The sequence below is a fragment of the Sarcophilus harrisii genome, chromosome 3 (genome assembly GCF_902635505.1).
Source record: "Sarcophilus harrisii chromosome 3, mSarHar1.11, whole genome shotgun sequence".
Taxonomy (NCBI): Eukaryota; Metazoa; Chordata; class Mammalia; order Dasyuromorphia; family Dasyuridae; genus Sarcophilus; species Sarcophilus harrisii.
In genome coordinates this window covers 330,307,500-330,323,570 of record NC_045428.1, presented here as the reverse complement: position 1 = coordinate 330,323,570, position 16,071 = coordinate 330,307,500, and the positions used below count along the sequence as shown (strand labels likewise).

At 33.4% G+C, this 16,071-nt stretch overlaps 1 protein-coding gene across 10 annotated transcripts in view; it reads right to left on the bottom strand.

Moving 5' to 3' along the window:
- The window catches only part of C3H2orf76 (chromosome 3 C2orf76 homolog), a 64,452-nt gene that overhangs the window by 39,544 nt on the left and 8,837 nt on the right, over positions 1-16,071 (bottom strand). For 6 of the 10 annotated variants that reach the window (XM_031959958.1, XM_031959963.1, XM_031959964.1 and 3 more), the window contains exons 2-4: positions 11,899-12,053; positions 6,720-6,785; positions 450-500 (exon numbers count right to left, since the gene is read on the bottom strand). In XM_031959958.1, coding sequence (XP_031815818.1) covers positions 450-500; positions 6,720-6,785; positions 11,899-12,031 — 250 coding nt within the window. In that variant the 5' untranslated portion in view covers positions 12,032-12,053. Of the gene's footprint in view, positions 1-449; positions 501-6,719; positions 6,786-11,898; positions 12,054-15,814; positions 15,843-16,071 lie in introns of those variants that run through there. The other 4 variants (XM_031959965.1, XM_031959967.1, XM_031959966.1 and 1 more) reach the window with 2 other exon arrangements.

Sequence of the window (16,071 nt, the reverse complement as noted above, 5' to 3'; positions counted from 1 at the left end):
CTATTGATATTAGTTTACACCTGGAGCTGAAATCTAATTCCTTTCCCTACTTTTAATCATCAATTTATTATATCGAGACCAACAGATAAATATCTTCAATTTTATTAAAAATTTCAAAATTCTTCTTAAACATTTTCCTTTTCTAATAACTTTATAAAGAAGCTTTCCCTCAGAAGTAATATTTTTAAAGAATTCTATTCAGAAATACCTGAAAATTTAGTACTCTAAATTATAATCTTTTAACATTTCAACTAAGATATACATATGCTGATATAAGAAGTATAGATATATACAGATATATAGATATGGTTCTGTTTTATAAATATTAACTTGATATCTGTACACTATACACCTGAATTCAATTTAACTTAAAATACAATTTGACATTTTTATTTTATTATTTTATTGATTTTAATTTGCATTTTTAAGAATTAAGAAAATTTACATACCATATTTATAATGCTTGAATGGGGGTGGGAGGCCTGTCCTTAAAGGAACATCTACAAAAGAAAAAGGTTAAAGGAAAAATTTATTTTACAAATCCATTATCAGTGATTGAAAAACTTTTAAACAAGCAAAATCAATACAGCTAAAATAAAAAAGGCAAACAATGAGGAAAACATTTTTGCATTAAATATCTCTAATGAGGTTCTGATATCTAAGAAATACATATAGAGAGATACGTAATTAATACAAATGTATTAAGAGTAAAATCTATTTCTTAATGAATGAATGGCTAAATTTATAAATAAATCATTTTCAAAGAACTGCAAAATATTAAGAATTACATTAAAAACTGTTCCAAATCACTAATAGTAAGAAAAATACAAGTCAAAACTAACTCTTAAGTTTCACCTCACATCTAGCAATCTGGCAAACGTGACAGAAGACAGAAATTGTCAGTATTAGAGGAGTTATTAAAAAATATTTAGTAGAGTTCAATTGTAGTGGAAGCAACTTCCTATCCCACCTCCCACCCCCCAAACCCCATGCAGAATAGGCTTGTTTTTCCTTAAAAGGCAACAAAATCATCCTCAATATCTAACCAGTCTAGGGGCCTGAAAGTCAGGCCACTGACATCATTCACTGGTAACAAAATAGCCATAGGAACTCTGGGGGCTCTCTAATACTTGGCAGATGGACCATAATGGGCTATTCAGAAGCAAGGAAGGGTCAGTCAACTGAATCAACATGGGATGTTCTCAATGCATATTCTCATCATTTATCCTTCTGCTATGGCTAAAATCTCTTTTATTAATTGCCAAATGGACTCACGAACATTGCATTTCATTTACATATCAAATATAACCTATCAGGGGGCTGATCAGTTAGGTAGCCAGTCCAAAACATCAACTATTCTGGAAAACTATTTGGAATTATGCCAACAAAATTGCTAAAATGCCCCTTACCTTGGATTTAGGGCTCCCGTTGCTACACACGTATCCCACAAGGAAATCAAAATCAGAAAAATCCTATATATACCAAAATATTTAAAGCAGCCACTGTGGGTGAAGGGGTTATGGAAACACAATAAGTACCCATCTTTTGGAAAATAAAGTAATTATGGTATATGAAGATAATAGAATATTATTATGCCAGTAAACAATGAAAAAATATGAAGAATTCGGAGAAACCTGTGACAACTCACTATACAGATGCAGAATGAAATAACTCAAAGCATAACAATGTAGTATAGGTAATATAAATGGAAAAAATATAAAACTAAATTGAACACTGTCTAAACAAAATGATCATAGTTAGGCCAAAACACAAAGGAATTAAAATTTTTCCAGCTCATTTTACAGATGAGGAAACTGAAGCAAACCAAGTTAAATGACTTGCCCAAGGTCACATAACACATAAGAATCTGAGGTGAAATTTGAACTTGGGAATATCTTGACTTCAGACCCAGTGCTCTCTATCATGCTACCTAGCTGCCTGATAGTTTGCATAGTTTTAATAACTTTTTTTCTGTTCTTTGTTATAAAGGATAGACTTGCAATAGGCACATATCTGAAAAGGAATATGTTATAAAAAATAAAAAAAATTATGGAATTCATAATAGGTATATTCTTTCTTTTTAATCCTTTCACTACATCCTAACTTGCTTTTAAAAGTAAGTAGTTTTAAAATATATGTGTATATTATGTATGTATGTATATATACATATATGTGTATATTACATACATAAAACTTATGAAAAACAACAGTTCCTAAGCCCAAAGGGCTATAAAACTCTGCATGCCCTTGATCCAACAGTGTCTCTACTGGTCCCAAAGAGACCATAAATAAGAGAAAATAATTAATATACAAAAATGGTTGTAGCAGCCCTTTCTGTGATAGCAGGGAAATGGAAACTGAGTAGATGCCATCAATTGGGGAATGGCTGAATAAGTTATGGTATATGAATGTAATGGGATATTACTGTTCTATAAGAAATGATGAGCAGAGTGATTTCAGAAAAGCCTAAGAAGACTCAAATGAATGGATGCTAAGTGAAGTGAGCAGAACCAGGATAACATTGTAAATAGCAACACTGAGACTATGTGATGATCAACTATGATGATGTTAGGTCTTTTCAGCAATTCAGTGATCCAAGACAATTCCAATTAAGAAAATGCCACCGGCATCCAGAGAGAGAACTATGGAGATTAAACCAAATCATATTTTTCATCTTTTTTGTTTGTTTGTTTGTTCTCATGGTTTTCCTGTTTTGTTCTATTTTACAACATGGCTAATATGGAAATATGTTTTAAATGATTGTACATGTATACTTATATAAGATTGCTTGTTGTTTTGGGGAGAGGGGAGATAACAGAGGAAGGAAAAAAATTTAGAACTCAAAATCTTACTAAAATGAATGCTGGAAACTATTTTCAAATGTAGTTGGAAAAATAAAATACTTTTAAGTAAAAAAAGGGGGGGGCAACAACTTATATCAATAATCTTTTTGCTCTTTTTTGTATAAAATTATGTCTTAGCACAGAATGTAATCATAGCCTGCTCAGTTTTAGTTCATGGAAATTTTTTCAGACCTTTTAAAAATCATACTGTTCATCATTCAATCATAGGGCAGGGGGATGGTGCCTCTAGCTTCACTTCAGCTCTCTTCTCTGACCTGAATCCTCAAAGCAAAAACTCCCTCCTCCTGCAAGTGCCCAAAGCCAGCAGCATCCCTGCTTCACTGTCTCTGCACTCACTGGGGTATGCTGGCTTGTTCTTGCCCAGCGCCATGTCTCTACAGCACAATTGGGCATGAGTTAGTTCCTAATCAACTGAGGATGCCCCAGTCTTCCCAGAGTCAGACTCTGGACTCAGAGAGCCATCTGCATCCAAAGAGAGAACAATGTAAATCACAAAATAGTATTTTCACCTTTTTTGTTGTTGTTTGCTTGCTTGTTTTTTTTTCTTATTTTTTTTCCCTTTTGAACTGATTTTTTTTTTAATGCAGCATGATAAATGTGGAAATATGTTTAGAAGAATTGCACCTGTTTAACCTATGTTGAATTACTTGCTGTTTTAGGGAAGGGAGGAAGAAAAGGTTTTGCAAGGGCGAATATTGAAAACTATTCTGCATGTATTTAAAAATTAAAAAGCTATTCTTACCAAAATAAAAAAATTAATAGCAAAATTTATATGAAAAAACAGGAAGTTTAAACTATCAAAAGAATTAAAAAAAAAAAAAAAAAAAGAAAGCACTTTAGCAGTGCCAAATCTTGAACTAGATTATAAGACTAATTATCAAAACCATCTGGTAGTAGTTAAGAAATTGAAAGATATTTAGTAAAAGAGAGCAGACATATAATATGCAATATTTACTACTGTAATGATTATAGTAACCTGTTTAATGAAATATTTAAGCTTTTGAGATAAGAATTAACTATTTGGCAAAAATTATTGCAAAAACAAGAAAGCAGTCTGGCAGAAATTGGGTAAAAGTTAATAGCTTACACCATTTACCAAAAAAATGTCAATATGAACATATGATCTAGATATAAAGGGGAAAATTATAAGTAAATTAGAAGAACATAGAACATTACCTATCAGATTTATGGAAAGGAGAAGAATTTATGAATAAACAAAAAGATAGACTTGTGGGATACAAAATTGATAATTTTGATTATGTTAAATTTAAACTTATGTTTAATAGCAATAAAACTAATGTAGCCAAGTAAAAGGAAAACAGAAAATGAAAGGAAATTTTATAATTTCTGAAATAAAAACTTCATTCTCAAATATTTAGAAAATCTTGTCAAATTCCTAAGAACATGAGTCATTCTCCATCTGATAAATGGTCAAAGGATATCAAAAACTAGCTTTTTGATTAAAAAAAAAAAATCAAAGCTACATATGTAGTCACATGAAAAAATGCTCTAAATCATTATTAGTGATTAGAAAAATGAACATTAAAACAACTTTGAGATATCTCATATCTATAAGATTGGCTAAAATGATAGAAGGAAAAGATGGCATATATTGGAGGGGATGTGGGAAAATTGTGATATTAATCAGTACTGGTGAAATTGTGAACTGATCCAACCATTTTGGAGAGTAATCTGGAATTATGCCCAACATTATAAAATTGTATATACCAACTGACCCAGCACTGCTACTATCAGTCTCTTTCTCAAAGTGATGAGGAAAAAAAGAAAAAGAATCTAGATCTAAAATATTTATAGCAGCTTCTCTTCGTGGTAGATGGCAAAAATCTGGAAACTGAGGAGATGCTCATTAAATAAGGAATGGCTAAACTACTTAGGGCATATGATTACGATGGAGTACTAGTTCTATGCTGTAAGAATGATTAGCTGGATGATTTTAGAAAAACACAGAAATGTTTCCATGAAATAATTTAAAGTGAAATGAGCAGAACCAAGATACTGTTGTATACAGTAACACAATACTATTTGAAGAATAATTGTGAACAACTAAGTTATTCTGAGTATTATAAATATTCAAATCAACTATAAAGGACCTGTGAAGATACTATCCACCTCTAGAAAACTAATCAAAAGAAGTATACATAGTATGGTTTTCCATGTGTGTATGTGCGTGTGTATATGTATATATCTGTGTCAAATGGTGGCTTCTAGTACAGGTAGGGAGGGAAACAGGAAGACAGTTCAAAACTTAAAATCTAAACAAAAAAAAATTTAATTTATAATAAAAGAAATTTCTTTCTAGCCACATTTTTCTATATCCTGTAATTTGCAGTGTTGATTTTTTAAACTAAAGTACTTATATTTATATCTGTTAAACAAATTAAATAATCTATTTGGTAGGTTAATTTGTTGTCTCTGACCCATTACTTCTGCTTGCCAAGATGTATCTGAGTTCTAATTTTGCCACCTGATGAACTAGGTGTGCCCCCCAGCTTTCCATCATTTGAAAATCTGATGCATTTTCCCTTTGCATATGTATTAACTTCATTACAAAAAAAAAGTTTAACAGAACATAACTTGGGCAATAATCATCCCATATTCCATTTAAAAGACGTTCCTCCAAATTGCCATCAACCCTCTAAGAATAGTCATTCAGCCAATTATGAATTGATCAAACTTTAATACTTTTCATATCATTATTTGCATCTTTTTGAGATTAGCACAAAAAACTATAAAATGCTTTGCTGAAGTCAAAATATATCAGAGCTACAACAATCCCCTTGTTCAACCTGTCAAAAAGTGGGAAGAGGGGAATGAAGTTACTTGGGCACGACATGCTGAGTGAATCCATACTTGAATCCATACCGAGTATACTTCTCATATCATGATTAATTTTAAATTTTTGCTTGTGAACAGCATAAAAGCCCATTACCCTATAAGCTTGTGGAATCGACTACTTTGCCTTACTTTTTTTTCTTCTGAAAAAAATGGGACAAAAGAGCCAACATCTTGTCTTTCAACATCTCTCTTTTTCATACATATTTGTAAAATATTTCTAAATTCTGAGACATTATCTAGACCAAGAGACTTCAACTCATTTAGAATAATCCTTGGGCTTTAATTTCCATTTAATGTGTATTGAACCCTTCTAGTCGGTCAGAAGTTAATTCCCCTTTTGTAGAAAACAAAACAAGTGTAGTGAGCATGCTCTATGGCTTCACTCTCTCAGATCAAGACAAGTTACATCTCCCTTAAAGAACTACAGGTATCCCCAAGAGGATGAGATGTCTTCTTCTCTAGAACTGATGAGATGTCATCAGTTCTAGCTTCCATTCCAGGTGTAGTCCACCCACCCATATGGTTAGCAACCAAGGACTAGTATCTGATTTCATCAGAACAATTAACAATAATTCATTTTTACAAACGGATTTCTATTTCAAAAATACAATAACATCACAAGTACAGACTTTTCCACATACACAATTTGGGGGCACTCCCCCTGAAACACTTTGGTACCTATAAATAATAGGCTCATATTTAAAGCATTTGGACATAGCACTGATCACACTAAGTTCATGTCCAAACATGAGCATTACTGCTGGATGAGTCTCCATCTCCCCTATTGATGGGTTAAGTCCCAAGGATCATTCATCCCTCCTCAGAGGCACATCAATGCAGGAAAGTCTAGCTACACATTTCAGCACAAACTCTACTCCCAGACTTGCTGGAGGCTCACTCTCCTGTTCTTTTGAAACTGACAAAGTTGTAAACTCCAAACCCTTCATTCAGAAATGGGAAAAAGAAACGCAAAGAGGCAAAGAGCAGAGGCCTACATACCTGGGCTACATGTTGGCCTCTGATAGGAAGGACATGAGGTCTCCCTTCTATAACACTGTGTCTCTTCTTTACATGAATCCCATCAGGGAGCAAAAAAGACAAACAACAGAGAACAAAGTTCTGATCAACCTAATGCTCCCAATTCCAGTTATGAAGACAATTAACGAGACTTCTCTTTACCAGGAGCTATTATAGGATATCTATAAATTTTCCAGTGTTCATGGTGCAATAATATCCTTTCTATTTTGAGATTGTCCTATCAAATATAGTTCAAAAAATTATGTCCTGAGGCCTCAATTTTTCCTTTAGCTTTCTAAATATTATTCTCATATTCTTAAGTTATATGCTTCCATTTTTAATACATGTCTCTGAAAAATCTAACTTCAGCTTTTTCTTTTTTCTTATCTTCTTCTTCTCTCTCTTAGTTTTTAAATGGGGAAAACAACAAAAATGCAGAAAAAAAAGAAAAAAAGGATCATTGTAACATTTTTTTCAAATGCACAGTAATTCTCTGCTGTGAAGGAAATTTAGAAGAAAACAAACAGAAAAATTGTTTTTGTTTTTAGAATTATACTACTTTAAAAAAAAAAATCCAGCAGTATGAAATAGAAATTAAGAATTTCATATAGAAATCCTCTTTTCGTGTTCCACTCCATATGAAAATGTGCATTTTGGAGATATTTAAAGTTCAAAATAAAAAATAATTTTTAAAAGATATAGGGAAAAAATCCAACCAACAAAGTATGTTTAGCGAAAGCACATAGGTCTCTTTATATGCCTTTCCTTTCTCATAATAATCATTTATGAAGTTATTCTAATTTCATTTTTGGGAATCTATTAGCTGTATTAGAACTAATTTCTTCTATTCTTTTTCAAGCCTACCTTCTTAACATCTAAGATAACCTCCTTTGAAAAACAAATTGTTATTGATATCTTTTTAAATATCAATTCTGTTTCTCAACATATAGATATATGTTCCTTTCCTCCTCCCGAAGAAGCATCCTTTATGTCAAAGAAAAAGGAGAGAAAAAAAACAGTTCAGCACATTAAACCAACACATATGAAATCTGACATTACATCCATACCACATATAGTGGTTCACTACCCATCAGAAAAGAAGAAAGGAAGTGCTATCTAATTTTTTTTTGGGGGGGGGAAGTAGGGAGGAGAAGAGGAGAATCAAGTATCTATCTTTATTATAATTTCACTATGGATATTATTGTTCTTTATTTTTTACATTATGAAAGTTAAAATATATTTTCAGTTATGCCTAGCAATCCCCTCCTGAGTTTTCCCAAGTATAATATAAATCACTTGACGGTAGACACTCTTTCACGTTTCTCTTCATAACCCTAGTACTTCTTATGGTACATGCACTCATTGATCACTAATAAGGATTCACACTTAGAATACCAAGAGTTAGCTTAAAATTTATAGACAGTCTAAGAACCATGTAATTGAAATTCTGCAATATTTTCAATGCCTCCAAGCTTCTTCTAGAAATAAAACCCCATTTTTAAATATCAACATTCTTCCAGAGATGCTTTATAATCTTGATACATGGAATACCAGTTTGGAGAAAAAGTTTCAAATCACTCAATTGACAATAAAAACCCCTATGATAAGCAGGAGTAGGCTGCAGGATATTAAAAACAGGGAATTTCAGTGGAAAACATAAAAATACTCTCAAAGAAATCTATGACTGGTGATGAATATTGTTTCTATGTTCCAACCAATACCATGAAATCCAGAAGAAGGCCCAGCATGCCATTGGACAGATGACCCATGGAAGCTGTATAGGAAAACATGAAGTTCAAGCAATCATTTCAAAAATAGAGACTCATTAAAAAGCAGGAAGGAAAAGAGAAGTAAGTAAGGAGAGGAAACAATTAAGAGGGAGATAGGAACTTAATGGTGCAAGATGATATACGAATAAGAACTGAAGATATTTCTCCCAGTTCTGGCTCCCTAGGTACTGTTCTTCATTTCTTACTTTGGCCTAAAGTATTGGCCTTCCTGTTTCTCTTGCCATTACTACCTCCACTGCTTTCAAATAAGAGTTGCTCTCTTCTTTCAAAGCAGAACATAAAAGCTTTCCATCCCATTTCAGGTATTAATTTCACATACTCTAGTTTAAAACCTCAGAGAAATATAAAGTGAGGATTGGGTTAGTAATTAGGATAAGAGAACTATCAAAATGAATATAAAAGTTAGAATAAAAAGCAGGATGAAGCTTTTTTTTAAAATGAAAATATTAACAAATACGTTCAAAGATAACAGTTTTCAAAAAAGGATACTATCCCTCCTATTTTCCTTCACAATGCAACTAATTTTCTTTCTGAATGCAAACCAGATTATATAAAATTATGATACTATTCTCATATTTCCACACTATTAATGTGCCTACTAAGTGCCAGGCACTATGCTGTGTGCTAGAGAGAAAAACACAAAAAATAAAACAGTTCCTATCTTAAAGAAGCTTACATTCTAAAAAAAGAAGTCACATGTGTATTTATTTGTATGTGTTTGTGTTATAAATTTCAAGTACATATATATGAGATATACAAATTAAATACAAAGTATTTTGTGCTTTAAAAAAATTACTTCAAAAGCTACATGGAAGAGAGATGGAAGTGGAGATGTGAGTCAAAAGGCTATAACAACACAGTCACTTAGTTATGAGGGGGCCTGAACTTGGGGAGTGACTGCATGAGTGAAAAGGTGATAAATGGGAACATGTGGAGACAAAACCACAGGACGTGGAATGCTGAATGACTGACTACATGTGGAATGAGAGGAAGAAATCAGTGATGATTTCACTGAATCACCAGAAGATGATGGTGCTCTGGACAACATCAGGGAAGTTCAGAGAAGTTTTAAGTTTGGTGGTGGACTGCAAAAGACTCAAATATAAGACAGAGGAATAGAGGGTGGTGATTTAAAGAGGTGAGGAGTCACTGAAACTTCTTGAACTATGATAAGGTCTAAGCTATACTTCAAGAATTTATCAAGAAAAATTAGAAGTGGAGGATGACTCAAAGTGATAGTACCTAAATCCCTAAATTCTAAATTTTTTGATAGTTCCCAACTTACCAAAAGGTAGTATTCCAAAAGCTCATTATATGGAAATTATTTGGAACTTCAGCTATTATGAATAGCATTTGGAATATTAGAACTAGGCTACATCATGAGTTAAATATTCCTTTTCAGGCTGGCCAGAGAACATCATTGGTAAAATTTTCTAAAGTGAAATATGTTCTACAGCAAAACTTAAAACTGTGGTCACAACCCCATGTGAGGATACATAAGTGAATGTGGGGATGGCAAACTAATTGGTAACACTAAAAGATTTCTGAATACAATGACCAAAAATTAATTCAAAATCAAGCATGTAGTGAATCCAAGGTGTTTCTGGAAGTGTTAGCACATGTTGTATTGTGCGACTTCACTGCGGTCTTGGTTCTGAATACACATGTACACTTTGCACTGCACATGCATGGACGTAGCTAGAAACATCTCAGCTCATGCATGAGACAGGGTCATATGAAAATTTCTCAAGTGAAAAAGTTCACAAATGGAAATAGTTTAAGAAGGCCCATTCTACAGTACAGGGCAAGAAGGGAGCGTAACAATACCTCCAACACACTTTTCCCAACTCCAAAGTTAATGGCCAATGGGGATCTGACATACATAGAGGAGAGAACAAGATGGTTCAGGAATCTTTCATTCTGAACCTCTGACATTTGACAACTTAAAAAACAGTTCTCTTTCTAATAGACACTACAGTCTATCACCACTAATCCTCAAGTAGCCAAGGTAAAAAGGAACATTTTCAGAAAGATAAATTTAAATCCACAAAATATTAAAATTTAGTTGAACAAGACAACTGTACCCCTGTAGCAATTTTATTAAAAGGTTTGATGATAAGTGGCCAACTTTTAGTTTTTTTGTCAAAACCATTCTATTCCCCAAAGAGTCAGAAATTAAAACTAGAAGGGCTCTGAGATCATCCATCTAAATGTATAGATGAGGGAACTGAACATAAAACTAGAGATGAAAGGCATGTCTTGATGAACAAAATCTGTTCCCTAAAAAATTTTAAAAGACTGAATTTATATCAATCACATATATTAAAAATTCCTGCCCTTCTAAGTCCTAATCACAACAAAGCATTCTTTTTACACCAAAATGTTGAGTTCTATCATGGGAAAAAATTCCATGTCACGTCAAGAAGAGTGTCATGTCATTCTTTTTGACAAAATGTAGCTTTATTTAGGAGAAAAATTACCAACAAAATGAAGGGGGTATAATAGACACAGGAGAGGTAAATATGAAATAGAGTTGGGAAAACATATAGTTAGAGGCATGGAGAGGGGATGGGGTAAACAGATATCTTGAAGCTTGGTGGAGGGGATGAGAAGACAACACAATTCACAGGGAAGTGTTGAAGAGAAAGAGACCAGGAGGCAGAACTCCACAATTGGCTTAACCCATCAGCAAAGATGGCCTGGGCCACGGACAGATTTATGTCCTCGGGGATTTCAAATGCCTTGGATTTCTGACTGGACACAGCAAGGCCAAGCTGTCCAAAATCACGCTCCTCCCCACATGGGATGACCCTGTAAAGCTGAGTGATCACCTCAGGGCTCTCCTGTGCCTGCCCCAGGGGATAATCTTATCAGTACTTCAGGCTGCCTCTGCCAAGCCTACCCAGTGATCCAGGACCTCATCATCTTCTTCTCTTAACTATATTTAACTCAAAAGTGACAAACTGAGGGAACAGTATTGAGACAGGAAGTTGAGGATGAAGAAAACAAAGGATTATTTGGGCTCTCTAAATGATAATGCATATAAATCACCAACTTGGGGGTGGGGGTGGGGGAAGAGTCAGAAACTACACAGAATGTCATCATGTTATAAAAATGCAACTATCCCTTGGTACATAGCATCTATTAATGCCAGTGACTAGAATGCTTTTTATACATGCTATACCTTTGCCACAAAGAGAATCTAAAGAACATGAACCTTCTGTGAACAAACCAATAACACAAACTAGCTTAGATAGGAATCTATATTAAGATCCATATTAAGAAACATGATTATTAGTAATAACTGTTTTAGTAAAACAATAATTGAGCTAATTGTTAAAGTGCCAATAAAAAGACTTTAAAAATCATACCTTTTTTTAGGAACACAATAAATTCTTTTACAGTCTGGTCCAAATTAACTTCATGGTAAACAAGAGGCTTGAAATTGCGATGCTCAAAGGAACGAATGAGACGAACTGTAATCGTTGCTTTCTCAGAAGACATGTGAGAAAATTTCCAGGGCCAGCTAAATGTAGAAAAAACATACTTAAAAATAAATCATGATTACTTCAGACAAAATTAGCTACATCTTGCCAATTATCTCATTGAGTTTCAAGGCCATCTTCTCTGGGGTATGAAACCAGGGCCAAATTCCCAATCTTTCCAATAATGTCAAAGGCTCTCTGACTCAATTTCAGGATGCTCCTGGTTCTGCTACCTCAGAAAATTCTAGCAGAAACAATCTAAGTGCAAATAAGAAATGCAAGTGAAAAGGAAAATGAGAACCAAGAGTGAGTGACATGTAACCCATGGATATAAATTTTCAATTTATTTATTTTAAATTATTTATGCTAATGTTTCCTTCCAATGCCAAAAAGTTAACTACAAATTCAATTTTCATACACTAAGTTATTTCATTAAAGTGACTTAATATTTACAAAAAATACTAATAAATTTTAAATAGTACTATATGCAAAACCTCTTTCCCTTCATAACTACTCACAGGGGACAAATGCATAACTATTTTTCTTCAAAAATATTGATATAGAGATAAATATTTTAAAATAAAACAAACAAAAGGCAGTGAGGCAGTGAAGTGGATAGAGTACCAGCCCTGAAGTCAGGAGGACCTGAGTTCAAATTCAGCCTCAGACACTTAATACTTCCTAGCTATGTGACTCTGGGCAAGTCATTTACCCCAATTGCCTCAGCAAAATAAATAAATAAAATTAAATAAAGCAAATGAATCCATTTATTACCAGTATCTCAAAATACAATTTGTATGATATACTCTTTTTAAGAAGGACGATGAAACAATATAATACAACACAAAAAGTATTAGCTTTGGAGTAAGAGAACCTGGATTGAAATCTCAGTTTTGTTCATTTATGACCTGCTATGACCTCAACTGATTCGACTACCTATGTTTCTTGGTTCAAAACCTGTCCCCCTCTTCCTCCAGGATATAGTGCTATGGATTATTCTCTTATCGTCAATATTTCCCTATCCATTAGCTCTTTAGAGCTACCCTTGTAGTCAAGTCTCCTTCATTCCTAAAAAAATCTTTCACTTGATCCTACTAAACCAATCAAAATTTTAGCTTTTCTCTAGATTCCTTTTCACTACAAAACTTCTGGAAAAAAATTAGCCTCACAGTACTGCTTTTACAACCGTACTTCATCAAATCTCCATCCCTTATGTAGTCTTTTCTTTTCTTTTCTTTTTATTTAATAGCCTTTTATTTACAGGTTATATGTATGGGTAACTTTACAGCATTAACAATTGCCAAACATCTTGTTCCAATTTTTCACCTCTTACCCCCCCCCCTCCCCCAGATGGCAGGATGACTAGTAGATGTTAAATATATTAAAATATAAATTAGATACACAATAAGTATATGTAGTCTTTTCTGATCTTACTCCCATCCTATTGCAACTTAGTGTTCTCTCATACTTCTATTTATTTGTATATTCTACCCCTTATGCTATATTTCTTCAGCAGAATTACACGCATCCTGAGGGCTGGGGCTATGCAAGCATTTTTCTTTTTGGTCTTAAAATCCTTAAAGTATAGCATAATATGTTGTAAAAAATGCCTTTTGATAAATGACTCTAATTTTAAACTTAAAGATATCTGAAGCTATTTAAAACTGTTTTCACCTTCTGCAAGTACTCCAAAATTTCTATTTATAATTATTTCATTTTCAATTTGAAAATCTACATATATTTTAATGTCTGCCTAATCTTGATCAAAACAAGCACTTACACTTCCCTGAACCAAAACATTTTTACAAAAGGAAAAAAAAAAAAAAAAACACATTTCATAATAACAGTTGGTTATAAAATAAGATCTATCATGCCTTAGGGAGGGTATGTAAACAAGCTGTGCTTGGAGTAATAAAAAGAAAAGATTAGGAAAGTTAGTAATGCAGATATAGGATTGCAGAATTAAACAATGTGTGCTGATCTGATTTATTTTAAAACCTAAATTGTTTCATTTTGAAAACTATTCAATGCGGATTACTAAATGAAGAGAACAAAAATTCTGACTTATCCTATTAAATACAATACTGAATAGGAGGAAAATCTGTAAAAGGAAAACAAATTCTTGATTATGTGGGCCAGTTGAGTTCTATTTGATACTCTATTGATAATCCATTAGCTAGTACTTTTGCATGACTATAAAATGGAGAGAATAAGAATCAAGATAAAGAGTGGTTTTCCATTTACCTCTAGGAAAAAATATGTAATTTTTTCTTAGGCTTTCAAAATCTTTCATAACCTAGCCTCATATCCATCTTTACTATTTTCTCAAACCTTATACCTCCCAGATACTAATTCTCATGTACCCATAGCAATAGAAGCATTTCTATAATTGCCAGAATCTGCTTAAAGTATTAAAAAAAAAAAAAAAAAAAAAACATACAACAAATTATTGTTTTTTAAGAAATAGAAAATTTCTGTGTCTGGGAAAGAAAACTGGACTTGGGAATAGAAGGGCTGGGTTTTGAATCCCAACTCTACCATTTACCAGTACAGCCTTCAGAAGGTCACAATATCTACCTACTAATGAGATGGAGTCTAGTTTTTGGGGTTCCTGGTCAGGGAACAAAAACTATGACAAGGTTTAGGTTTTGGGGTTCCCTTTCATAGAGAACCAAATGATGAGGTCTAGATTTAGGGAACCAAAATGAGATTAGGGTTTCTGGTGGTCAGGGAGTTAAATGATAAAGTCTAATGGTGTAATGCTGGAGAAATTGAGCAAGACAGAGATTAGAGACCAATTCAATAGTTTATTAAATGGAGAGATATACTGGGACCAATGGATCCATGTTTCATACCAGAGCTAGACAAGACTACCATCTCAAAGAGTCCAGCATCAGAGTTGTGAACGAATCCAACCATTCTGGAGAGTAGTTTGGAACTATGCTCAAAAAGTTATCAAACTGTGCATACCCTTTGATCCAGCACTGTTACTACTGGGCTTATATCCCAAAGAGATCATAAAGAAGGGAAAGGGACCTGTATATGCATGAATGTTTGTGGCAGGCCTCTTTGTAGTGGCTAGAAACTGGAAACTGAGTGGATACCCATCAGTTGGAGAATGACTTGAATAAATTGTGGTATATGAATATTATGGAATATTATTGTTCTATAAAAAATGACCAACAGGATGATTTCAGAAAGGCCTGGAGAGACTTACACAAACTGATGCCGAGTGAAAAGAGCAGGACCAGGAGATCATTATATACTTCAACAACAATACTATATGATGACCAGTTCTGATGGACCTGGCCATCCTCAGCAACAAGATCAACCAAATCATTTCCAATGGAGCAGTAATGAACTGAACCAACTACGCCCAAAGAAAAAACTCTGGGAGATGACTAAAAACCATTACATTGAATTCCCAATTCCTATATTCATGCCCACCTGCATTTTTGATTTCCTTCACAAGCTAATTGTACAATATTTCAGTCTGATTCTTTTTGTACAGCAAAATAACAGTTTGGTCATGTATACTTATTGTGTATCTAATTTATATTTTAATATATTTAACATCTACTGGTCATCCTGCCATCTGGGGGAGGGAGTAGGGGATAAGAGGTGAAAAATTGGAACAAGAGGTTTGTCAATTGTTAATGCTGTAAAGTTACCCATACATATAACCTGTAAATAAAAAGCTATTAAATTTAAAAAAAAAAAAAAAAAAGAGTCCAGCATCAAGTATCAGAGAGCAAGCTCTTTTTATAGGATAACAAGAACAATGACATAATGGGGAAGGTACCTGGGATGACACAATGGAGGGAGGTACTGGAGAGGTTACTGATATTCTAATGACATCTAAAATAGATAAACCTTTATCCTGTCAAACATTAAGAAGTTAAGTCTATAATGTAAAGATATAAAATCTTTATCTCATCAACCATTTAAGAGGGAATGATTATAGCCTGGGGTTTGGGGGCAGAGCAACTGAGGTAGACCTTTATCTCATCAAACATTAAGAGGGAAAGGTTATAACCTGATGCAGAATAACTACTTAGG